This window comes from Pygocentrus nattereri, chromosome 3 (assembly GCF_015220715.1).
Source record: "Pygocentrus nattereri isolate fPygNat1 chromosome 3, fPygNat1.pri, whole genome shotgun sequence".
In the NCBI taxonomy this organism is placed as follows: Eukaryota; Metazoa; Chordata; class Actinopteri; order Characiformes; family Serrasalmidae; genus Pygocentrus; species Pygocentrus nattereri.
Window position 1 is genome coordinate 46,372,801 of NC_051213.1, and position 26,248 is coordinate 46,399,048.

The 26,248-nt window shown below is 41.0% G+C and overlaps 1 protein-coding gene across 5 annotated transcripts in view; it reads left to right on the forward strand.

The window, feature by feature from the left end:
- Positions 1–4,028: 4,028 nt before the first annotated feature.
- Positions 4,029–26,248, forward strand: part of pou2f2a (POU class 2 homeobox 2a) — a 100,688-nt gene continuing 78,468 nt past the window's right edge. For all 5 annotated transcript variants that reach the window (XM_037536909.1, XM_037536911.1, XM_037536912.1 and 2 more), the window contains exon 1: positions 4,029–4,986. In XM_037536909.1, coding sequence (XP_037392806.1) covers positions 4,893–4,986 — 94 coding nt within the window. In that variant the 5' untranslated portion in view covers positions 4,029–4,892. The remainder of the gene's footprint in view (positions 4,987–26,248) is intronic.

Below are 26,248 nucleotides of genomic sequence, written 5' to 3' on the forward strand. Positions count from 1 at the left end.
CCCACTGGAACAGCCCAATAATTCAACCATTTGGAAACTCCACTGAGGGCATTAGCTAATCATTAGCATGCTTTAGTGACAGACCTCGTGTGATTTATTGAATTATTGAGCTCCCCAATGTTCCAGTAAACCACAAATCCACTGTATAATGTGCTAGTCTACTTCATCTGCTTGTTCTGCTAATAGCAGCAGAAATTAACGGATTTAATCCAATATTTCCACCAAACTGAAACTCTGCTGAGAGTCTTAGCTAATCATTAGCGTGCTGTAGTGACAGGCCTTGTGTGATTTATTGAATTACTGAACTTCCCAGTGTTCCAGTAAACCACCAAGTAGCTTTCTAATACTCTATTGCTAGTCTACTTCATGTGCTATTTTGCTAATAGCAGCAGTAAGCTAATCCAATATTTCCACCAATTGGAAACTCCACAGAGGGTTATAGCTAATCATTAGCACACAGTAGTGACAAGATATGTGTGATTTTTAGCCTTGGCCTTGTGGGATCTGTGCAGAGTGGGAACAAAATGCAATCGATTTTGTTGTGTTAGCCTATGGATTTTTCTATTTTAAAAAATCTATATTGACAATGATCTTGTGTGTAAGCATGCATGCTCTGGAAACGCTGTCATTGTTGCACAGGCTTTGAACTAACCAACTTGTACTAAATTACTATTTAAGGAACTGAAGTGAGTGACCTGATTAAGACATACAGTACTAGGCTTACTGGAACCTTTCTGGAAACTCTTTAGCGTTATCTACTTGCTAGACAATACTGTAGCAGTGAGCTAACTTCTGACTGGCAAGCGTACAGCAAACGATCTAACATTTAGGACAGGGGTTGGCAACCCAGAAGTTAAGAAGAGCCATTTGGTCCTTTCTACAACAATCAAACCACCTTGGGAACCACAACATTTTATGTCTATTTTACCATCTTGGCTGTAAGTATGTCTCAATATGTGTTCATATACTAGTACAGGCTTAAAAGAGAATATAAATGAAAACGCAGACTTACTTTGCTCTGCGTTAAGCTTTAGCTCAGCTATAGCCACTTTTCTCGCATCTCTGGCAGGAAACTTTTCTGCAATACTAGAACAGTTTCATGTAAAATGTCGCTCATAAAATGACTTTTTTATGAGTGTAGCGGTTACATATTTAAGGTGGTATGGGAAAATTCAAAAAAGAAGTTAGTTAACAAGAAACTAACTTCATCTTCGTGACCTTTTAGTGTTTGTCAGTTTCACCTTGCAGATGAAACGTATCAGGAAACCAGCTGGAGTGATTATAAATGCAAATAAGTCTTTGTCTCCAAATTATCGATGTCCATCTTAAATCTTTCTCTTGGCTGTTTCGTTAGCTACTAGCTAGGTGAGACAGTTGTCTGTGTTGCTATGGTGCTCAGCAGTCTGCGCTGATCTTCAGGGTTAAAGGGTGAATTAGCAGTTCTACATTAACTCCAGCGTTTAAGGCCATTTACTGTTAAAGGAGGATTATTTTATCATTAACCTACAAATATAATTCTGCTGTGGAGCCACAACAGGGCAGTAAAAGAGCCGCATGTTGCCAACCGCTGATTTAGAAAAAGGCTGAAAACTTATAACACATACTAGTGAAAACTTCCAGTACTTCCAGTTGGTTTACTCATCATTGTCACAACTGTTTTCTTGACCTTGACAGCAGTAAGCTAACTGCTAACTGACTGGCTACAATAAGGCAAATGGCATGATGGCTTACAAAAAGCTAACATCATAGTACACACTTCAAATTTGAACATTTAGAGTGTACGTTAGGCTGCGCTTTCATTGGTCAGCCATTTGGCACCTGTTAAACCATTAGGATCCTTTACATTGTGATAAAATATATTACAAAACCACATCACAAAATCAAAAGGAACCAACAGATACACTTAATGGTTTCTAGGGTTTTTCTCATCAGGGTACTGGGTCGGGATAAATAAGAACATGCTAATACACAGACTCCAAGCGCTGCTGCGAGTTTGCAGGATCACGTTATACGTTTTTATGTATTAACGTCAAAAGAACATCCAGCTTGATGTTTAGGCCTCAAACCCACAGTCAACATTATACTGATGAAGACATGATGACAGTATTAGGTCGTTCATTCACATCCTTCTCTTTTAATTCTTTCAATGTGCTCATTATCATCAGATTCATCCTCTCGGGGAAGGGGTCTGAAGCATAGCCAATGTTACAAAATGCTATTCCACACATTGTGTGGAATTACACCTTTCTTCCAGAGAGGTCTCCAAAATCCCCAAAACTTTCATATTGTAGCTTCAGGCACAAGTCAGAATTTACATGTATGTGAATGTTGGTTGGGTTAATGGATTATTTACAGGATTACCCATCTTGTTCAATCAGATAGCAACTGTATTCCGATTGGCCTCAATCGGACTAGACTATTCCGACTGAGATGTTTACGTGGCCTTAAAAAATTCCTTTTCTCCATAGAGAAATCTGCTGGAATTCCAAATATGGGCATGATGTCATCTGCAGAATGACTCTCAGATACACTAAATGGTTGTTCAAGGGTTCTTTAGTAAAGGCAATGAACCAATTCTATACAGAACCATGTCATGCTTAAGTGGCTGTTTGCATGGTGAAATTGTTCTTCAGATTGTTGGAGAATGTCTTGTATATGGTTCTTTAAGAACTTTTCCGAAAGTGGTTCTACATAGCACCAAAGAAGGGTTCTTCTATGCTTACGTTGTCAAGCTTGTAACAACAGAAGAACCCTTTTTAGTGCTATATCCAACCATATACAACACAATCTGAAGAAGCATCTGAATTTCCCCATGCAAAAAAAATAAAAACATTTAAGCATGCATATGGTACTATATAGAACTCATGGTTCTAAAAAGAACCATTCCCTCCACTAAAGAAGAACCTTGAAAAACAATTCCTTTTCCCCATGAAGAAATCTGCTTAGACCTGGAGTTCCAAATACGGGCATGAAGCTGTCTATAGAGCTTCCATACACTAGACAGTTCTTCGAGTTCTTTAGTAAAGGCAATGGCTCTATTTAGAACCAAGCGTTCTATATAGAACCATTTTATGCTGTTTGCACAGTAAAACTTCAGATTGTTGGAGAATGTCTTGCATGTGGTTCTCTATAGAACCCGCTCGAAATTCCATACAGGGGTTCTTCCATGCTTACGTGCTCAATCTTGCAAGAAGAGAAGAACCCTTTTGGGTGCTACACAGAACAACACACAACACATTCTCCCTCAATCCGAAGAACCAGCTCACCATGCGAACGGCTCAATAAAGCACGATTCCCTTTGCTAAAGAACTGCTGGACAGCCATCTTGTTTTACCAGCGTACGTTAGCGTCCTAATGACGGTTGGCATTTAAATTGTTTGTTTATTTTTAAATCGCTCTAATTCTCAACCGTCCCGCCGCCTCCTTTTTTTTGGCGCCGTTTCTGCACTTCGCGACGTGATTGGTGGACGTCTCCGAACGGAGCTGCGGGATTGGTGGATGAAAATTTCGACCGTTGGCCGTAATCAAGCGTGTAATTACAGAGGATAGTCGCCTCGGTGGAGAGAGAGAGAGGAGGGCGGGTGGCAAGGTGGAGGGAGGGAGGAATGGAGGGAGGGATGGAGGGAGGAGGGAGGGAGGAAGGAGGGAGGGAGGGAGGGGGTGAAGTGGTGATGTGATGTGTGAGTTGTAGCGGGTTTTGCTCTCGTTTCAATGTTGCGGGCAGCGTGGAGGCAGAGAGCCGTAGAGGAGGGAGCAACAAAAAACAGACCCAACAAAACACGCAGGCGGACGGACGGCAAGATAGGCAAGTGATTTCTAACCAAAACAACAAAAAAAAACAAAACAAAAAAAAAAAGAGAAAAAAAAATAGGAAAGAAAAAAAAAACCGACCAAAGCAGCGCTTTCTATCCACGCGCTCGCGCTGTGTTTATTTGTTGATTTATTTATTTATTTATTCCTCTATCGATTGATTGCGTTTTAATTACTGGGGAGGAGGGGGGGCGCGTGGGAGGGAGGGAGGGGCGAAGGCGTGCGCGCTATGATGCCTTGTTTTCTGCGCGGACCCGGTCTGTCTGTCAGGACGTTGAGGCGCATTTGAGACCTAAATAACGAGGCTGTTCGCCGCTTTGGACGGGCAGGAGATCTGTGTAGCATGTAGCTGCTGGGAATTAAAAAAAAGGGAGAAAATAGCTAAAGACCAAATATATAAACCAAAAAAAAATTTTTTTTAAACCAAATAAAACGCAGCAGATGTCCAAAATAAGAACACAATAACCTTATGATACTGTTTTTATACGCTAAAGAGTCAGGGTTGTGCGCTCTTCTCTCTTTATTCTTACTAATAAATGCAGAAACGAGCCAGACGAGCGAATCTAGACGCAAACCAGCTTGAATATTCACTAATTTACCTCAGCGGGGCGAAAGGGGAGTCGTTTAAACCTTCTGAACTGTATTATAAAGCGCAGGGAAGTGCGGCCTGGCCTTACCCGAGGCTTAGCGAGCAGTCTGACACTGAAACAGCATTAAAGGAGAATAATAAGAATAATTATAATATTTATATATAGTGGTCTGTCTGTCCGCCTGTGTGTCTGGGACTTTTATTTATCTAGCCACACATATACGTGCACACACAACGACAAAACAGGCGTATAAATACAGATGAAGTCCAAGTGAAATAACTAGAAAGATGCCAGAAAGAGCCCCAAACTCGAGCACGAGCGAGGACGCCGACAGCCGCCGCTGCGTAGAGAGGGAGAGCGCGAGCCTGTAGAAAGTCGCCCGCGCCGTCCAGACGAGAAAGAGGGGCACCGAGCGGAAGAAGCGAAGGACAGAAAGCAGAGGAGGAAGACAGAAAGGAGGCAGGGAGGCAGCAGAAGGAGACGGGAGGGACCATGTTCGTGCCGTTGCCGGTGCCTTTCGTGCTGCCCAGTTCGGACCCGCGCGCTTGGCGCCTCAAGTCTCCGCTGGCTCTGCGCACACACGCCGGTAAGACAGCCCGCCTCGCTCCCTCACGTCGCCGCGAAAACGCACACCCAGCCCCCGGGAAGGTCTCGGAGCTCCTCTTCCCGCTCATCCACGCTCTCTCTTCCTTTGTATCCACGCAGAATCCCCCCAAAAAGAGAAGGAGAAGTCTAGATTTTTCCTCTTTCTTTCGCGTTTTTTTTTACGTCACGACTTTTTCCACGTGTGGCGTTTTGTTTTTTTTTCCAGTGATAAAAATAGATAAATAAAAAAATACGCTACATTTTATAACATTTTAGGATTTTTTTCTTAAAAAAAAAATATAAATGTGTAAAAAAAAAAAGACCTCAGAAAGTATCTGGCAGTTAAAAAAACCAAAACAAAACAGGCTAAAAAGCGTCGTTTCCTTTTAGCGTTAAGGTTAGAATGGGATAGTTTCTCGTGGGTTTGTAGCCTGAAGGCTCTCCTTTCCTTTTCCTCCTCGTCCACCTCTTCTCGTCCTCTCGTTCTTCTTCTCTCCTCCAGCCCTCCGCCCGGCTCCGGCTCCGGCTCCGTCTGCCTCTTCCCCCGCACTGAAAAGCCTCCTAGCCGGCCAGGCTGGGAATATTCATGCCAGCTTATCGATCCCAGGCCCGGAGATCGATTCCAGGGGGCCGGCGGAGAGGAGAGGAGAGGAAAGGAGAGAGAGAGAAAGAGAACGAGAAAGAGAGAGAGAGTCAGAGAGGAGCGGTGGAGAACATGGAGCTCAGGGATAAGCACGTTTCAGGTTTCTGTGTATTTGTGCAGGTGCTTCCTTAGTGCTTTAGGAGGACCATGCCGTGGGAGAGCAGGCTGGAGGGCCTTTGTTCAGGAGCAGTGTGCTGGTGTAGGGAGGTTGATGCTGTGGAGATCCACCTTGCGCTGAAGAAGACTCAGAGAGACTCGGAGAGCCTGAAAGGACGGAGTGAATGAGGAGAGGAGGGGAGGGAGGAGAACGGGGTGTCGTCTCAGACTCTCTCAGGTTTGGCCTGGAAAGGGAACAGGTAGAGCCGCTCAGGAAGGCAGTGAGTGGATGGCGTGGTACGCTGTGGTCCCTCAAGGGTTCTTTAGTGAAGGGAACGAGTTCCTTACAGAACCTTTTTTGAAAATGCTTCTACTATTGTTACGATGTCAAGCACCCTTTTGGGTGCTACATAGAACCATTTGCAGAAAAAAGTTCTATATGGAACCTCTCCGTCAGTCTGAAGAACCGTTTTTTTTTTTTTACCATGCACAGAACCACTTAAGCATGAAATGGTTTTCTAGGTTGACTGATGGAGAACGTGTTGCATATGGTTCCACAAAGAACTTTTTTGGAAAATGGTTCTACATAGCACCAAAAAGGTTCCGTTATTGTTACACTGTAAAGATTGTACCTTTTTTGGTACTATTTAGAACCATATACAACACATCTGAAGAACCATGCCAAGAACCATTTATGCATGGAATCCTTCCTCAGATTGATGGAGAATGTGTTGTATATGATTCTGTATAACGTTTTTTTTAATGGTTCTGCGTAGCACCAAAAATTATGATGTTACATAGAACCATTTTCAAAAAAAGTTCAGTTTAGAACCATGTACAACACAGTCTGTCAGTCTGAAGAACCATTTTTCACCATGCAAAGAGCATGGTTCTTCAGATTGATGGAGAATGTGTTATATATGGTTCTGTATAGAATGTTTCTGAAAATGGTTCCGTATAGAACCATGAAGTGTCCTTAAACTGATGCGCCCAAGCTTGTAACGAGAAAAGAAGCCATTTTGGTGCCGTAAAGAACCACACGCAACACGTTTCATCAGTCGTAGGAACCGTTTAAACATTAAAGGTTCTATATAGAGCTCGTGGTTCTAAATAAGTTCTGAAGAACCCTCGGAGAACCGTCTTTTTTTAAGTTAATGGGGGCAGCGTGAGGTGAAGCTGCCTATTCCAGCTGTTTGCTGAAGCTTTCTGAGTGCGTTCTTTCTGAACGTGTGCTGGTTCTCTGGATTGAAAAAGCTTTCTGAGATGGGACGTTGAAGGAGTGCTGAGGCAGGAAGGCAGCGAGCAAAGATGTGGCGACAAAGGCACTGATTTATAACGTGGTTCGTATTATGTTGTTCATATTGTGCTGTGCACAGACGTTGGATTAGCCTCAGAGACAATGTACAGAAAACAAAACCCCCGCACGTTTTTGTCTTTCCAACATTTCTGCGCAATTAAATCCAGTCCAAAAGCTCCGGCACAGAAAGTTATTACGCCGAATGGTACGAATAGGGCTTGGCAACATGAAAATACATATCGTGATCATGAAGTTATGCCGCATTATGCTGCAATATCGCTGGTGTCGGAAGAAAACCTCGTATCTCCAAAATGGTAACTTTACAGTAGAAGGTTAAAACCTACTTTACTTTCAATGTAAGTCAATGGAACCAGAATTCTTTCCAGGTCGTTTTGGGTCATTTCTTTTGGTCCATTCACCATGAAATGTACACACAGCGTAAAGGGCAGCATATACTTTCATATTATGTCAAAAACCGGAAAATGTCAAAAATGGACATAGGAGGTTTTCTTCTGACAACAGCGATATGCTTGTGTATATTGTCAGTACTAGAACACGGACCAACTGCATGCTTCACTATAAAGTGAGCAAAATTAGTTTTAGTGCCAAATATTCAGTAAAAATCATTATGTTGACAGTTTTTGATTTTTTAAATGAGCACTGCTGGATATTTTCACTCTGTTCCTATTGATTAGATGACTGAAAAAGTAAAATATTAAAAAAGTAATCGACGTATCACGATATTACGTTTTTGCTATATCGCCCATCTCTGCTTACCAACGTGTTGCCCGATGCCTTAGACGTGTTATAGTTTTACGATAAGACGACCACATTCAGGTGACTGTAAGGCAAAATAGCACCTAGTTTTTTTTTCCAGATTTATCAGAATGAAACTGAACCACATACATATAAAAACACGCGTGGGCTCAGTGGTGGTTTTGTAGAGCAAATAAAGTGGCTACATTCGCCATCGCGACCTCTGGTTCCTATCAGCACCACTGTGAAGAAAGGAGTCTGTAAGTTTCTCTGCAATGAACCGTTTCACACCAAACCACTCAGAATGACTCTGTTTACGTCTCAGTTAATTAAATGAGAAAAGTCAGTGGAACGAAATCGAATAAAGGGCTTCATCATTCACGGCCTTCGGCGTGCAGCTCCCACAGTGTTCAACGCAGCCGCTGACCTTTACCTGAAGGCCATCGTGTCCTGTTTAGTCCGCTGCAGGTCGTATTAGTGAAGGGGTTAGCTGAAAGTACAAGCTACTGCTCTTGCTTTCTTCTTTGCAGCAACTTTACAGTATGTTCCTTTTTTTTTTTACCCGGACTAAAGTCCGTTCTGCTCAGAGAACTTCACAGGGAAGATCAGGCTGCTGTAAAATCAGATCACCTTTTGGCAAGGACGGCTCACGTCTGTAAGTGTTTCTCTCTCAAGCCTGACTCCCCGTCCATGACTTATTCAGCTCGCAGCCCCCCTCTCTCTCTCTCTCTCTCTGTCCTTCTCTCTCTCTCTCTCTGTCCCTCTCTCTCTCTCTCTCTCTCTCTCTCTGTCTCTCTCTCTCTGTCCCTCTCTCTCTCTCTCTGTCTCTCTCTCTCTCTCTCTGTCTCTCTCTCTCTGTCCCTCTCTCTCTCTCTCTCTCTCTCTCTCTCTGTCTCTCTCTCTCTCTCTCTGTCTCTCTCTCTCTGTCCCTCTCTCTCTCTCTCTGTCCCTCTCTCTCTCTCTCTCTCTCTCTCTCTCTCTCTGTCCCTCTCTCTCTCTCTCTCTCACTCTCTCTCTCTCTGTCCCTCTCTCTCTCTCTCTCTCTCTCTCTCTGTCCCTTTCTCTCTCTCTGTCCATCTCTCTCTCTCTCTCTCTCTCTCTCTCTCTCTCTCTCTCTCTCTCTCTCTGTCCCTCTCTCTCTCTCTCTCTCTCTCTCTCTCTGTCCCTCTCTCTCTCTCTCTCTCTCTCTGTCCCTCTCTCTCTGTCCATCTCTCTCTGTCCTTCTCTCTCTCTCTCTCTCTCTCTCTGTCCCTCTCTCTCTGTCCCTCTCTCTCTGTCTCTCTCTCTCTGTCTCTCTCTCTCTGTCCCTCTCTCTCTCTCTCTCTCTCTCTCTCTCTCTCTCTGTCCCTCTCTCTCTGTCCTTCTCTCTCTCTCTCTCTCTCTCTCTCTCTGTCTCTCTCTCTCTCTGTCCCTCTCTCTCTCTCTGTCCCCCTCTCTCTCTCTCTCTGTCCCTCTCTCTCTCTCTGTCCCCCCCCCCCCTCTCTCTCTCTCTCTCTCTCTCTGTCCCTCTCTCTCTCTCTCTCTCTGTCCCTCTCTCTCTCTCTCTCTCTCTCTCTCTCTCTCTCTCTCTCTCTCTCTCTCTCTCTCTCTCTCTCTCTCTCTCCAGAGATTAGCACAAGAGAAAGCGAGGGAAGGAGGAGTTTTATGCCGCTCTTCACTGAAAAATGGCGAGTGTCAGAAGCAGATAAAAAAAAAAGAGGGCAGAAAAAAGGGTTGCGGAGCAGTGAGGGGGAAGGAGGAGTGGATGACAGGGTGAAAAACGAGCACGCGTGAGGAAAACCGAGTTTGAGCGCGGAGCCGGAAGTGGGAAGCTTGGACTGTTAGGGCGCCCGAGTCTGGCTTATTACTGATGCGCATGTGTCAAGCTGTGAGAAGCGACAGCACGTATTTAGTGTATATCTGATTTTGATATACACATTTTTGTGAGCGTAGAAAGATAAGATACTCCTGGATTAACGTTATAGACTAGTTGCACAGCTGCGCTGAGACTCCCAGGACACTAATGGACACTAAGGCTAGTGGATGTCACATTATCGTCAGAGGGCTTTTGAATATGAGTCGCTACCTTGTTCTGGTAGGCCTTTCTCGGGAACATAACGATGACTGGGTTAGGTGTGCTGTGGCTCGAGATGATTGAGCGGCCGTTGAAACCCAGCAGAGCGGCTGATCATCCAGAGCGATAAATAGCCTCACCTTTGGTTTTTGGCTGTTTTTGTCAAATTTTATTTATAAAGGAGCTGATCAAATGGCTGAAGAGCTGCAGGGCTTGCTTGTGCGTGCGGTGCTGCGGGGGATATTTTAGCTGCGCAGCTGTAGAACGGCCAGCGTCACCTAAATAGTAATGGTGCTTCTCCACCTTACAATAAACGTGCCATCAAATATCACTTTGAAATATCGGCCAGATCTGTGCCTCGGCCTGATGCAGGCATTTCCAATATAATTGTGCATGTCAAACTTTTTTAATTTTAATTTGACAGTTTTCGTCAACAGCTTAGTATTGGTACTCATTTCCCATCTTTCTGAGCACTTATGAGATGTTTCTTATGCAGAAAGCCTGAGATACTCAGCGTACTGAGATTAACGCGCCATCAGCCGGTTGCAGCACCTAAACGTTGGTTCTTTCTGGTATAACGTCCATCCTAAACCTCATGTTTGGAGCCGTTGGTTTAAAACTAGCAACACTTCGCATTTCTAGTAGTGTGTAGATCATTGGCTTCCAGGATGAGGCCGCATGGCTTTGTTGTTGTCTTTGTTCGTATTGTCCATGTTTCTGAGAGAAATTCGGACTGTATATGTATTATATTGTATGTTTCAGTTGAATTACATCTTGTTGCACTGGATGCAATTACCCCCGACATGTCATGTGACAATAAGAAGAATCAATCCATCAGACGGGAAACATTACTTGCATGATTTTGTTACACAGTAAATCACATTTCTCCCTTTCCGTGCCGCATTTACTTCGTCTGTCGTTTTTGTTGTGTTGAAATAAGAGATTGTGCTTTACAAATGAACGGCGTCCTCAAAGCGTCCATCTCTTGAATTTATTCTGTTCTGCCGGTGCTTGGATTATTTTTCCATGCTCTAACTGGGGTTCCTGTGCAGTTTTATAGCACGTCAATAAATGGTCGGTAATGTTAGCAAGGATGCTTCTAATGTAATTGCAATTTAAATTTGTCATATTTGGTTTTTCCCATCAGTCAAATCGGCCACCCCATTTTTTGCTGCAGAACCTACACCCTCCTATAGGGTTTGCGTAATCTTTAAGATACAACTTAAAGCTTTGTTGAAACTATGTTACTGGTTAAATTCTCGAAGTTTATGTTTACTAGGCAATGATTGAACCTACGGTCAACAGACGCAGCTGGCTGCAGGTTATTCAAAAAGATTTTCTGTTGCTAGGGAACCTTAGCCTACTTTTTATGATGTGCGTTGCTTGGTGGAAAAATGGTTTCTTTATGACCATTATCAGTGATAAATGAATCATGTATTGAACATGTATTAGGTCTGTAATGTGTGTATTTAGCTTGTATTTATGCTTTATAAAAGCATATTGCATCGTGCCTAATAACAAAGTCACTGGTTTGCATGGCGTTGAGAGGTATAGCACATACATATGTAGGGCGTATTTCCAACTATGTGCCTTATACACATGACGGCCAACATACAGGCCTGCTGGTGTGGGTTTCCTCCCTTTCAGTGATGCACACACAGTTCCTTGAGTCCTAGTATTATAATAGCATAGATATACATTAGATATATACATTAGAGACCCTGATGGTTGATGATGTCATTCTGTACTACAGGCCATCCGACGTATTATTATGCTATATCTCCACACTGTTTAAATGCACTGTTGTCTATAGACACAACGATGAAGTGTGCCTCGTTTCCTGATTTCTGATTTGTTTTACATGTGTTCCAGTTAGAAGCCTGTAAGACCGGTGATCCGTGATCATTCAGAAATATCGACGTATTCAGATGATTTATTTTTTTACCTAAAATTGCGAGTCAGGCGAAATTGACCCATTTTTAATGTTAAAGAAGAAAACGAGAGCATGTGCACAGAGCGTGTGTGTGTGTGTGTGTGTGTGTGTGTGTGTGTGTGTTGTCAGTGCATCGTGGTAGTTCCAGGGTTAAGATGATTGTCAATGACAAAATATCAGCTTGAGTTTGTTAGTAGCATAATGGGAAATCAATAGACACAAGAAAGATGTCAATACAGCATGCTTTACCGCTTAAAGCTAACACATCTCTCTCTCTCTCTCTCTCTCTCTTTCTCTCTCTCTCTCTCCTCACTCTGACATACTCACACACACTATAAATTAGCTGACAAAGAGATTTTGGGATCACTTTATAGATTCTAAATGAAAACACCCACATTCTAAAGCTTGCTGCATATATTTAGATTTATTTGTATTTGCTATATGTGGTAAATCAGCAAATGCACTGCATTAAGTGACATCACTAACACCGTCTTTCAGTTTAACCCTTCAGTTCTGTGAAATTTCTCATTCTGAAAATACATCTGCCTGAAAGAGTAATATTAGCTGGAATACGTCTATTTAGTAATCCCTCATACATGTAACCCCTTTTATAGAAAACAAAATTGCACCTGAGTTGAATGATTATTGTGAACATTGCCTTGAACGTCCAGCTTAAACATTCTAGCTTTTGTGTGCCGTGTCCGAACAAAAGGCCGAGATATTGCCTTTTCAGTCATTACAGTAATAGCAGTTCTGATGGCCTTGTGGTAAGAGCTAATCTTATGTCCTCTGTTTTGAGGCCGCTATAAGATGGTTTTCAAGGGTTCTGATTGTTTTTAATAGAACCAAGAACCCTCTGCATGATACAAGGGATCTTTGTGTCATGAAAGAGTTCTTCAGATTGATGGAGAATGTGCTGTAGATGGTTCTATAGGGGAACATTTTGAAAAGCGTCCTATATACCACCAAAAAGGGTTCTACTATTGTTATAGGCCAAAGAAACCTTTTTTGGTGCTATAGAGAACCTGTAATGCTAAGAGTATAGTTTATCCATTCTTTGATTCATCCATATAACTAAGATTTAAGTTTTGGTGTCTTAGATCAACACTAGCTATATATAAAATAGTGCTCTCTTATGATATTAGGGATGATTTTAGGTAATCTATATAATCTGAACATACAGTACCACTCAAGCTTCTTTCTCTCTTGCTTGGCTGGTTGTCCAACAGAGGAAAGGTCCCTATTTTTTTATTTAGTTAATCTGCATCAATAGCAACACTGCTACTCCTAGTCCTAATGGCAGAGAAAAAAATGAAAAGAAAGGGGCCCAAGACAGTAGCCCTGTGGTACCTCAATTAGATCTAATTGGATGCCAATTAGAAAACCTTCTTTTACAATAGATAGGGTAGACTCTTCATTCATTTAGCTGTAGATGACACAAATTACTAGCATTTCAGCTTTTCCACCAGCAATTTATGGTCAGTTACTTTGAAAGTAGTCCTAAAATCAAATAAAACAGCCTTAACCGCGATGTTTTGTCCACGCTACTTCCAGCCAGTCGTCAACTGTTTGAAACAAAGCAGTGGTCTTTTTCTAAGAGCAAGTTGAAAACAGGTAATAAGTTTGGCTTCTGACAGCTAATTTTGTATTTGGTTGAAAACAATTCCCTCCTTCAACTTGAAAAATACTGTAAACATCCTGATAGCTCTGCCGTTGAGAGCTCAGAGAGCAGCTTCACTCTTTTGAGGGGAAAACTTTTCATTTTGGACTTTTTCCCAAATCTCTGAGAAATATAATTTGTCAAACACAGATTAAAAGTGTGGCACATATAGGAGATGATGAGAGAGCTGCCTAGCTGCACTTTTTCGGTTTAGTTACACCACAAGATTTACACCTCTGTCCAAGAAATGGAATGAGGAAAAGTTTCACTTTCTTTAAGAAGCAAAAAAAGACAGTTACGGTAGTCCCTTGTGATCAAATCTCAGATCATTTCTGATATTTTGTTGCACCGTTAACTCAATAAATGAAATGTTGATACTGGATTTCTTACCCAAGATTAAACTCCTTCACTCAGTGAAGAATGTCCTTTTTTAATAAACTTTTAATACATTTTTACACATACACACATCTTCTAAGCCACTTCTCCCTCAGGGTCATGGGGGGTGCTGGAGGATGATGGAAGGCATACATTTATATTTTCTTCTTATATTTATATTTTATTTGCATATCCATATTGTTCAGCGAATGGTATTTGAAAAGAGGACAGATTTAGCATTTGTTTTTTTTTTGGGGGTTTTTTTTGCATGCAGCTGGCGTAAGAGGTCAGTTATGCTGGGTGATTTGGTGTATTTATTGATTTATCTTCATATTTCAGGCATGTGATTAAGCACATTTGCACAACATTAAAAAAAAACAGGCTTGACTGATAATGAAAAATTGCAGTATTGTGATCGTTTTGAAACGAATTGAGAATGTAAAATGCTTTACGGTATATTCAAATCAACCTTAAATCGGAATTGACCTTATTTTTGCATTATTAGTATATTTTGCACAATTCATCATACCATCTAAAAGACTAAATTCCTGTTTTGCAGGAATCTCTGATTGAAGTGTACCCACCTCTAAAACCCTCCCTGATACCATCTTCACAAATATATCATGCAGGTCTGTGCCAATGACCTCTTATTTGGTGTGGAAACTGTTAAACTGTGTTTGGAGGTGTTTGGCTTTATTTTTTTTTAACTAAATGAAATAATACTGAAGTTTTTTCCTTCAGTTTTGGCAGTGAGGCTTAATATTTGTTGAATAAAATATCGTAATAAAAGTGCAGTTCACCAAAATTTGTCGTTACACAATACGATCATCTTTATTTTGGCCGTGAAACTTTACGTAATGTAGTAATAAGGAATGGAACCGTGAATGTCACAAGCTTAGCCGCCTTCTCCGAAACCATTTCAACAGAGGCTGTTTGGAATACCCTGACAAACGAGAGCTGAGACAAGCTGTCTGGTGTCTGAGGATTTCCTTTTTGTACACGCATTATATTCAGCCAGGGTGGCATTTATTGTAGATAGTCTCATCTACTGTGTGTTACGTACAGTGTGGCGTTGATGTAGAGTATCACAGGTTTAAAAGTTAAATTGTGTGGATATTAATATCTTGCTATTGCTTGATTAAAATAATTCAATTTTTATACCAACTGTAAAGGAGGTTTTACCATCACTTGGGGCTGTTACTGCACCAGGTAGTTAAACATAATCAGACACAAGTGTATGTACACATGTAACCCCGGTTTTCCTTTGGACCCTTTCCCTGAGTGGATGAATCTGACGTGTTGAAAGAATTCGAAACGTGGTGAAGGACGCATCTCCCGAGGATATGAGTGAATTATCTTGTCATCATATCCTCATCACTATAGTGTTGGTTCTGCATTTGAGGCCTAAGCATCGAGGCCTGTTGTCTTTTTGAGACCGTGTGATATTAATACCTGTGTGACTAAATGATTACTAATCTATAATCTAAATGATTATTTCAGGCTTTACGGAGTGACAAGGCAACGGACACACATCATATTTTAGCATGTTTTTTTTTTTTTCGAACTCGGTAATGCCGCTTCTTTCTATTTTAACAACAAAAGCCGATCCATACTGGAGCTTTACGGATAAGGGTTGGGGATTATGTGTAATGAAGTGTCCAGCAGGCCTTTAATCAACATGGCGAGCTTCCCCACGGTACAGTATAACAGAACCGTATGAGAAGGTGGTAAAGTAGCAGCCAATTTAAACACTCTTCCCAAACATAAAGATGATTTCTACAGGGCTTTGGGGGAAACTAGGCCTAGACCTGCAAGAGTGCAGCTTAGATCAATACCTGTCCTCTGAAAGCATTCAAATAGATAATAAAAGAGCCCAAACTTTGTCGGCTGCATTGGTCATTCGAACATGCGGAAACGAGCGAATACACCAGCGAAGCAGAGCCTTAAAAGGGATAAACGAAGCGGCTTTTTATACAAATACGCCAGCTTCCAGGTATTGATGATATCAAGCAGTATTTTGGTTATTTGGCTTTGATTTCCTTCTTTTCATTAAAACAAGATCAATAGAGGATCAGAGCTGCTTGGAGCACATTGCATGCATTCGAGCACAATTACACGTTTCGGTGTGATTCTGAAATTGTCCATTTGGCAGCTGGATGGATGGCTGGATGGGTAGATGGATGACGAAATGATTGCTTGGGGAGATATGGATGGATAGATGGATAGGCGATAGAAAGCTAGATAAACAGATTGGTGAACGGATTGCTTTTTTTCTAAAATGCCACAGTCTGAGTGATATGAAGCGGATGAAGTGATATATTGGAGATATTCAGATGTTAGGCCTGTTCCAGGAAGACAGATAGATGGATGAAAGGAGGGAGTGATGTTTGGATGATGGAAAGATGCTGACATAGAAAATATATATTTGTATTTTCTTTCCAGTCAAAACGGTCATTAAATGTTTGTTTTTTTTCCCGGTGTCAAGGTAAAAACAGGCAGAATACATATTTAAAGGAAAAGAATGGAAGCTGCAATAAATTGTGTAAAATTGGAAACAATAAATATTGAAAATGGATTATATTTCGTTGTACACTGTAAAAAAATGGCTCATCAGCTCAACCTAAATTAGTGTTCACAAGTAAATCAACTAGTTTTATTCAAACTAATTCAAGGATTCTTTCATTCAAAGCCATTTTTGAGTTGAATAAAACTACTCGAATTTCTTGTTACCACATAAAGTAATATTTGGTTTAACCGAGGGAGCAATTTTTTACAGTACACTACTTAAATATAATATCCATGATCAATATTTAGTGTGTAAACTTTTACATTTATCACAGCTTCCGATCTTTTCCGCAGACTTTCGGTTTCTCAAAGATATCTGCGGAGAGGTTTTTCCACAAAACGTTCCATCTTAGAAGTTGGTTACATTTTCCGAAGTAATCCAAACACATTCAGTGGTGCTGAGGTCTGGACTCTGGGTTGGTCAGTCCATCATTCAGCTTCTTTGTTTGACGTGTCCGTCTCCTTTTCTCAGCGAGGTTCTTCTTGATCAGCTACATGTCCTTTCAGACCCACAACGCTGAGTGGTCTCCTCACAGTGGAAGGATGGACAGAAACCCCTGTGGATGTTTTCAGATCTGAAGCAGCTTGATCTTCTCCTTTCTATTAGAGATGAAAGATTTAAGCACTGTTTATCCAATTGGGGCAGTTTGGGTGTCTACCAGCTCTTCCAGGTGGTTGTTCTTCTTCCTTATGTGAGTGGATTACTTTGTCTAAGCTCCTCAGAGTGATGTCCTACAAAATGAGTAACCTGTACTTAATTGCCGACTCTGATTTTTGCGGTGGGTGAAAGCCAGCATGATAGAACACTAAGCGCCGAGTCAGCTAATACATCCTTCTGTTGGCTAGTGCCATGCTGAGTGATGGTGGGCAGACGGAAGGCCGTCTTAACTCCGAACCACAGCTGCACCACTCAGGAGCTCTAAACGTGTTACTAAGTTAAAGTGAATATTGTTTGTTTGATTTGGTTTATTTTCAGCATAGAAGCGAGTTTCTGCTCATATTCTCGTCAACAAAACTTTTATTCTTATACTTTTGTTGATGACTCGCTGTCCTGTTGGCTGAACTAAATCTGACCGTATATTATTTCGCTGTTTTTGTTGTCATACGTTCTTTTGACTTTTCAGACAATTTACATTTACATTTACAGCGTTTAGCAGACGCTCTTATCCAGAGCGACTTACAAGAAGTGCTTTGTCTATCTAGAGAAAGTATCTTTGCTAGTTACCAACAGGTTAGAGAGAAGGATGGTCCTGAGCTCAGATACTGCTAGATGCAAAAGTCAGTGTACCCAGAAAAAAGGAAGAGTTGAGCGCAGAACTCAGTGCCATGCAATACAAATACAATAAACTACAATACACAGTGCGTTCAACAATGAAGTGAACTACAAAACACAGTGCAATACAATAAAATATGATATACAAGTGGAGCACAATATATTGCAAACAATACTTAATTCAACGCTCATTTAAGTGAATTTTATCAGATAAAATTCAGATAAAAACAACTTACAGAGCCAACTTAGTGCTCCTGGCTTTTTATTTGTATTTATTGTAATATTATATAGAATTTTTAATGTCAAAAACACTCTTACTGAGAGAAATGGTTTAATGTGTGTGTGTGTGTGTGTGTGTGTGTGTGTGTGTGTGTGTGTGTATAATTATTATTATTAACATTATTAGTTGTGGACACTTACACTTATATAATACATGTGGGTCATATTATATTTAGGTACTTACATATATAAAATACATATTATTACATATATGGACATATATTAATGCATATTAGTCATATGGTTATTACACACAAGTACTTAGGTACATGTAATATACCTACATATACACAATATATATGGCTCATGTTGTTATTATTTTGCACACTGTACATGCACACCGCACTACAGTACTGTGTATAATATATATGCATGACCTTACATTGTGTGAAGGTATAAGCACAGATGTACGTGTTTAGGGTAGGGGAGGACAGAGGGGCTATGACTAGTTGACCTCTCCCCCCATTTCAAATGGTCTTGCCCTATCTCTTTTCTCTCCTCCTCCCTCCTGGTTTATGTCCTTTTGTTCCACATTGTTTTTTCCACACTATCTGATCAGACGCTCCTCTCTCCCAGTTCTGATCCCCCTGGAAGCCTAAAGCCGAACGCCTACACTGTAAACCTCCGCGAGTGTCCCTGTGTGTGGACTTGCGACATGAAGGCAAATTCAAATGGTTCGAATTTCATAAAATCGTGCCATAAGAAGCCCTTTTAGAAAACGCCTCCCCACACTTCTAGTAATTGGCCACACGCTGCCTTGAGTGACAGAAATAATCATCAATCAGATTAAGATGTCGGGGGTGGGGGAAGGTGGGCCTGATAAGATGGAGGGAAAACAGGAAAACGGAGAGAGGTAGAACGTCTGTGGGGCCATTACCCGATATTAAACCTTTCTGAGGAGATTTATCTTTTGATGGGCCGTTTATCAGCACGCTTCATTACAGTTTCTAACTAAACATGTCAACAGACATGATGTATGTGATATCATATTCTTTTATTTTTAATTGGTGTGTGCCCCTAATGCTGGGTGTGTGTGTGTGTGTGTGTGTGAGAGAGCGTGTACATATGTGTCTATATGTGTATATATATATATATATATGTGTGTGTGTGTGTGTGTGTGTGTGTGTGTATATATATATATGGATATATGTGTGTGTGTGTGTGTGTGTGTGTGTATCGCTGTTGTCTGAAGAATACCTCTCCAAAATGGTAAAGGAGAATGAAAAAACCTGCTGTACTTTTAATGTAAGTCAATGGAACCAGACGTCTTTCGAAGTCATTGTGAGTTGTTTCTTTTAGTCCATTCATCATGAATTTTACACACAATTTAAAAGGTAACAGGTATTTTCAAATTATGTCAACAACCCAAAAATGTCAACGAGATTTTCTTCCAACAAGAGCTTATACTGTGTGTGTGTGTGTATATATATATACACACACACACACACACACACACACACACAGTATAAGTACTATTTAGAGAGTCTAATATTTATTAATATCTAATAGAGAGTGTCCTAAATGCTGTCTTACGTATGTCATGGCTGGATTAAAAAAATATAAATATATATAATATAAAAAAATCGAATATTTGCAGATATCCACACTAATCTCCGTACGCTTAATTGGATGTTCAAATAAGGCATATTATTTTTGTGTATTATTAGCTGTTCTACTTTGTGTCCAACAATGTGCCATGTCTGACACGCCCCCTTTTCACCAGTCACGCTTATTTCCAATCAGATATTTTATGCTGTTGGGTTACAAAGCTCCTCTGGTTCACACTGTAGAATCAAACATGTTTGTACTCACACCACTTTCAGCTGTGTTGGTTCAGGTGTATAACTTGCTTGCAATAAAAAAAAAAAATTAATAATACTCCAATCAATGTGCGCCACTGTCCCCGAGACTGAGGTCTACTGAGTGTAGCAATGAGCAACTGCTGTTGGAAGAAAACTTATCCATTTTGGTCGTTTTTCAGTTTTTTCCATAATTTGAAAATGCCTGTTTCACTTTACATTGTCTATGAATTTCATGAAGAATGGACCAAAGGAAATGACCCAAAATGACTTGCAAAAAAATCTGGTTCCATTGATTTACATTAACAGTAAAGTAGGTTTTTTCCTTCTCCTGTAAAGTTACCGTTTCGGAGATACGAGGTTTTTTCCAACAACAATGACATTCTATGCAATGTTTAAACAATCACAGACTATTTTCCTCAGAAATACAGAATAGATACGCATTTGTTGAGACGGGACAGTGAAATATGGTTCTGTCCTGAGAAATGTTCTACTCAGATGAGTCTGAGTGAAAAATCACTCACCTTAGTTTTCAGACTATGTTATTATTGTTGTTGTAGAGGATGACGGTGGATTAAATGGGCATATCTTACACACAGGGATGCACTTTTTGTCTCCTTTCTTCCTCCTTACCTCGTCCGCCTCTTTCAGAGAGGCCTGATGGAGGCATTTTAAAGAGGTTTTTGTGCGTGTGTGCGCGTGTGTGTGTTCATTGGTCGTTAATGAGCTGTGCTTGTGTTCGTCTCTGCTGGCCTGTCATAGCCCTGACACTGCTTATAGCAAAATCAATACAGAGAAAGAAAGAGAGGGAGGGAATGAGAGAGGGAGAGAGTGAATGATGTAAGGTAGAAGGGATGCAAAGCCTTATGGTCAGAGATACGGCTGGACGATTCGGGGAAAATGCTGGTACTGCGACTGCGATTGCTAAAACAAAAGATTTCCAGTAAAATTGCTGTATTTTATCATATGTGTGTGTGTGTGTGTATGTGTGTGTGTGTGTGTCAGTATGTGTGTGTGTGTGAGTGTTAGTCTGGTAGTGTATATTTGCTGGTGTATGGGTGTGTGTGTGAGTGTGTGTGTCTGTCAGTGTGTGTGAGTGTTAGTCTGGTAGTGTATATGTGCTGGTGTGTGTGTGTGTGTGTGTGTGTGTGTCTGTCAGTCAGTGTGTGTGAATGTTAGTCTGGTAGTGTATATGTGTTTGGGTGTGTGTGTGTGTGTGAGTGTGTGTGTCTGTCAGTGTGTGTGAGTGTTAGTCTGGTAGGGTATATGTACGGGTGTATAGGTGTGTGTGTGAATGTTAGTCTGGTAGTGTATGTGTGTTCGGGTGTGTGTGTGTGTGTGTGTGTGTGTGTGTGTGTGTGTGTGATGTATCAGTATAATAGTTAAAACTTATAAATATATTTCTATTATAATACCAGCTTTGAGATTGTTTAATATACAGAGAACGGATCAGAATAGCTGGAAATACCCCTCACACGCACAAACAGTCTGGTTTAAAGTTTATCTCACACACACACACACACACACACACACACACACACACACACACACACACACTCTCTCGGCTCAGCTCGCGATGTGTTACTTCCCTCCGGAGAGAGCGAGGAAGAGGGGATAAGGGGATAGAGAGAAAGTGAGAAAGGTTTGGGGGGGCAAGAGAGAGGGACAGATAGCAGCATTAAAATTCATGACTTTTTTACTCTCTCAGCCAAAAATCAATAGTGTTTACTATGAATGAGCAGAACGATGGACAACAGAGGGGGATGGAGGGAGGGCAACTTCATTACCGCAGGCACAGACACCAGGGGCCAAGGTTAAAGAGGGGGAGGAGAGACAGAGAGAGACGGGGGTCTTCCATTTATACACAGTATCACACTGCTCACGTTGACTTGGTGTCTTTAAGGCTGTAAATACTAGAGACGGTTGTGGTTAATCAAACATACAGATATTCAACCTCATCTTGTTTTACTTAATGAGGTGTTTTAAATAAGGCATGTGTAGTTTGTGCTATTGTAAAAATATTTTAAGCTGAAAGGTGAGACATTTGTACAGTAGCACAGCTGGTAGTGTGTTAAATTCACAAATTCCAGAGCTTTTGTGTTTCTGCTTTTTATTCATAACTAAATTTAACGCTTTCTCGTTATGATAGTAATGTTTGTTTAAAAATGCAGGTATTCAAATAGCAAAAATGTTTAGAATGCCCTTCCTTATTAAACCTACACACAACCAAACACACATGAGTTGAAACCAGGTGTCACACAGAAAAATAAATATATAACTACTGTGTAAATAGTTTCTCCAGTCCCGTTAGCGTATTTACTGAATTTTGAAAATGATTCTGAATCGTGCCAAACGACTCGAATCAAACTGAATCATGGTGATATGAGATTCTATGATTTGCATTAGATTTGCATAGAATCGTAATTGATTTGATGTGAGGTTGCAGGTTTAGACCCCTAGTAATCATATGTATTATATATAGGTAAGTAGCTGTACATGCCTCATGTGTTATATTGCCACAGTAATTTCAAAATGTGAGATATCATTTACATTATAGTAAAATTTCCTGAGAAATCGGATGACAGAAATGACCCTAAATGACGGAACAAATTCCGGTTCCATTGACTTACATTACAAGTAAAGTAGGTTTTTTCCTTCTCCTGTCAAGTTACTATTTATGAGAATTTGAGGTTTTCTTCCAACAACAGCAAGATTTGTCATATTTTGTAAGATTCACTTTACAAAGTCTAAAGAATTTTCTTGATCCGGTTTTCTCTGGTTCTTCTACAAAGTCAGGCCTGAAAATGCACAGACGGCCACCGTTGTGGTCACTGACACGCGTGACGTGAGATATAGCCACCCCCCTGATTTACACCAAGCTGTTTCTGAGCATGTGTGGAAGGTGGGGTGTAATCCTGCTGGCTCAGACTCGCATTCAAGTCCAGAATTTCATCCAAACGTTGGCGTTGGGTTTAAAGATGGTTTCAGGCTATGTGCTCTCTCTGGAGGACATCGGGACATCTGGCGACAACGGACTCAAGATGGCCACCAACTCTAATGACCTTTGGAAGTGTCACTCTCTCTCTCTTTCTTTCTTTTCTCTCCTTGTTCTGTAAAGGAGCGTGTCTTTTTCCATATGGCCGTATACAACGCAGGCTCTGTTTGATATGCAGGGAGGCTCATGAATGATGGAACAGGAGATGCTTGTCTTGGAGCCAGGTGGATGTGGCAGAGCAAAATCTTTGGAATTTCAATGAAAAGGTGAACTTTTGCATCAGCGTCCATGTGCATCCGTGCATCCGCGCCCCCGCGATTAGAAGGCAGTATATTGCGTCATTTCCCTTCTGACATCAGGTTTGGTGCATTTGCGGTCAAATGAAAGAAATTCAGATTCTATGAGCAGCTTTTCTATTAATTTTTTATTAGAGGGCTCATATGATTGAAAATCCAGTTTTCCTTGCTGTTTTATGTGTTTCAAACACCATTCACTCCCTAGACCATATACAGCCCGATTGGAATTCACCATGGTTGTGACGTCATGACCATGAACACGCTTACATATGACCAGCCCATTCAGCCAATAGTAGTTTAGCTCAGCTGTTCAGACTGAGGTTATAAGGAGTGTTTCAGCCTGGACTGCTTGTTGAAAGAGCCACAACACAGCACAGCCAATCAGAACAAAGCTCATTTACATGAACCAGTCTTAATAGCCCAAGAACATAAACAGCCTGTTTATTTCTAAGTAGTAAAGAGAGGTTCGAAAACGGTCATGTAAAAATAAATCACGGCTGTTTTTGGAACATAAAACCACTAGGGATATGATCGGATACACGCTCCAAACACGGGATCTCGGCAGTCAGCCAGGCTGCTAGAGCAAAACTCGGGCCCAGAGAAGGTGGCAGCATTTCTGGTTCCTGTTAATATATAGTTTCTTTTTTGCGTTTTGAGTTTTTACTTGCATTTGTGAATGCAGCGCTGAACTGTGTTCACAGACTGTGTTTTTCAGAAGTGTTTCTGAGCCCATGCAGTGAGTTCCACTACAGAATCATGTCTGTTTTTAATGAGGTGCCACCTGAGGGTCCGAAGATCACAGCCAGCAAATATTGGTTTTTGGCCTCGTCCCTTACATACAGAGATTTCACCAGATTCCCTGAATCTTTTAATGTGATTATGTACCGTAGACGATGAAAAGCGAAAGTTCTTTGCTATTTTACACTGAGAAACGTTCTTCTTGAATTGTTGCACTATTTGATCGTGCAGTCTTTCACAGAGTGGTGAACCCTAAGATGCTCTTTTTATACCCAGTCGTGTTACTGACCCGTTGCCAATCAACCACCAGTTGTTTTTTAGCATTGCACAACTTTACCAGCTTTTTGTTGCTTCTGTCACAATTTTTTTGGAAAGTGTTGTTGGCATCAAATTCAAAACGGGCAATTATTCTTCAACGTTTGACATGTTGTCTCTGTAGTATTTTCAATGAAATATAGGGTTTAAATGATTTGCACATCATTGCATTTTGTTTTTATTGACATTTTTCACAGCATCCCAACTTTTTTGGAAATGGGGTTGTATAAAACATCCGAAAGAATGCACTTAGAATCAGAAAAATGAATGACCAGTGCACCTCTAGGAATAAAACAAACTTTAAACGTGGACATCAACAAAAACGTATGTGCATAAAGGAAGAACACGGGTCTTTACGTTTGTAGGGACTGAGAAAGGAGACAGTAGTGACTCCGCACTGTCCACCTGTACTGTACAGTTGAGGCACAGACACTCACTCACACCTCTTTAATAATGTAATATTACCTTTCTGCTCACTGCAATGAGAGACTGTATTATCCAGGATTCACAACCAATATTTATGTTCCTGTTATTCAATATCATGTGTTTGGTTATTGGCCGCATGTCATAATGAGTCTGTTTGATTTATGTTTTGTCATTTCACATGCTGAGCTTTGGTCACTTTGTTCACTCTCATCCGTCCTCTCTCTCTCTCTCTCTCTCTTTCTCTGGCCTCTCGCTCAATCCCTTTTATTCCTTTTCTCCCCCAGCAATCTATCTCAGTCCCTCTCTTTCTCCCAGTCGTCTGTTCCCTTAGCGACCGTTTCCAAGGCGCCCGTTCCCAAGGGCTGTGGGAGGGAACCTGTGATGTCACGCATACATAAGGACACACCTGTAATCTCCTCTTTCCCCTACTTTCTTCTTCCTTTCTATCTCTTTTATTGACATATTAAGCTATAATTTTGCCAAAACATTTAATTTATCATATATCGGTCTCTTAATACACACACATTTATATAACTGTGTACATTGCATTAGAAAATGACTGCTGTCTGAACAAAACTTCAACCCCAAAGTGGTGTGTTTGCAGGAGAAGGAAAAAACGTGCTTTACTTTTAATGTAAGCCAATGGAACCAGACGTCTTTCCAAGTCATTTTGAGTCCGTTCTTTTGGACCATTCGTCATGAAATTTATACGCGATGTAAAGGACAACAGGGATTTTCAAATGATGTCAAAAACTGAAAAACGGCAAAAATGGAGATAGTCGTGCTATATTGTCAGTTATCAATATACCCGCTTTCCTTCAAGCTGTGGTGTTCATGCATGTATTGTCTAGTCACAGGAGGATTAAGCCCTCTCTCTTTCCCTCTCTCTGTTCATTGGTGAAGGTTTTTTGAGGGTCTCTACAGGTGTCCTAACACTGGCGTAATCATTACCATCAACCACAAACCATCTGCTTTGTGAAAAGTGAGCTGGAAACTGGCTTAAATAAGAGCATCACTACTATATTGATCATTCGCTTGAATACAAGTGAAATATAAATAAAGCAAAAAGCTCCAGGGTAGGTTAAAATATTTAGAGCCGCTTTGAAGGAGAACTCCGAATTTCTGTATAATTGCAATGTAAGATGAAGTCATTCGGAGCTGTTTGGTGTGAAATGCTCCGTTCTCGGGAGTCAGAACTGTTCATGATGGTTCTTGAGAAGTTGGAACTCTCAAAAGAACCCAGTGCATGATTAAAGGGCTCTTTGCATGGTGAAAGAGTTCTTCAGATTGATGGAGAACCTTTTTTGTGAAGGGTTCTATATAGCACCAAAAAGGGTTCTTCCATCATGTCAAGCATTTCTAGCACACTCTCCATCAATGTGAATAACCCTTTCACCATGCAAAGAACACCTCAATCACGCAAAGGGTTCTTTAAGTGTTCACCGTTCTATATAGAACCATTTTCTGTACTGCAGAACCCTTGAAAACCATCTTTTTTAAGAGTGTAGGGTGGTGTGAGGCAAAATAGTCCCCAGAGAAAACGTATTTATTCAGATTTCTCACTGTTTTACCATCATTACTGCTGCATATAAAAATACACGTAGGTTCTCTGGTGGTTTTGGACAGTAAATGACTATAAAATGTCTAGATCTTCGTTGTAGTCATGGCGACCCTTGGTTCCTATCACCAACACTGTAAAGACATCTGAGCCTCTACAATCAACCATTTCACACCAAACCACTCTGACGTTGAATCCTCTCTGAT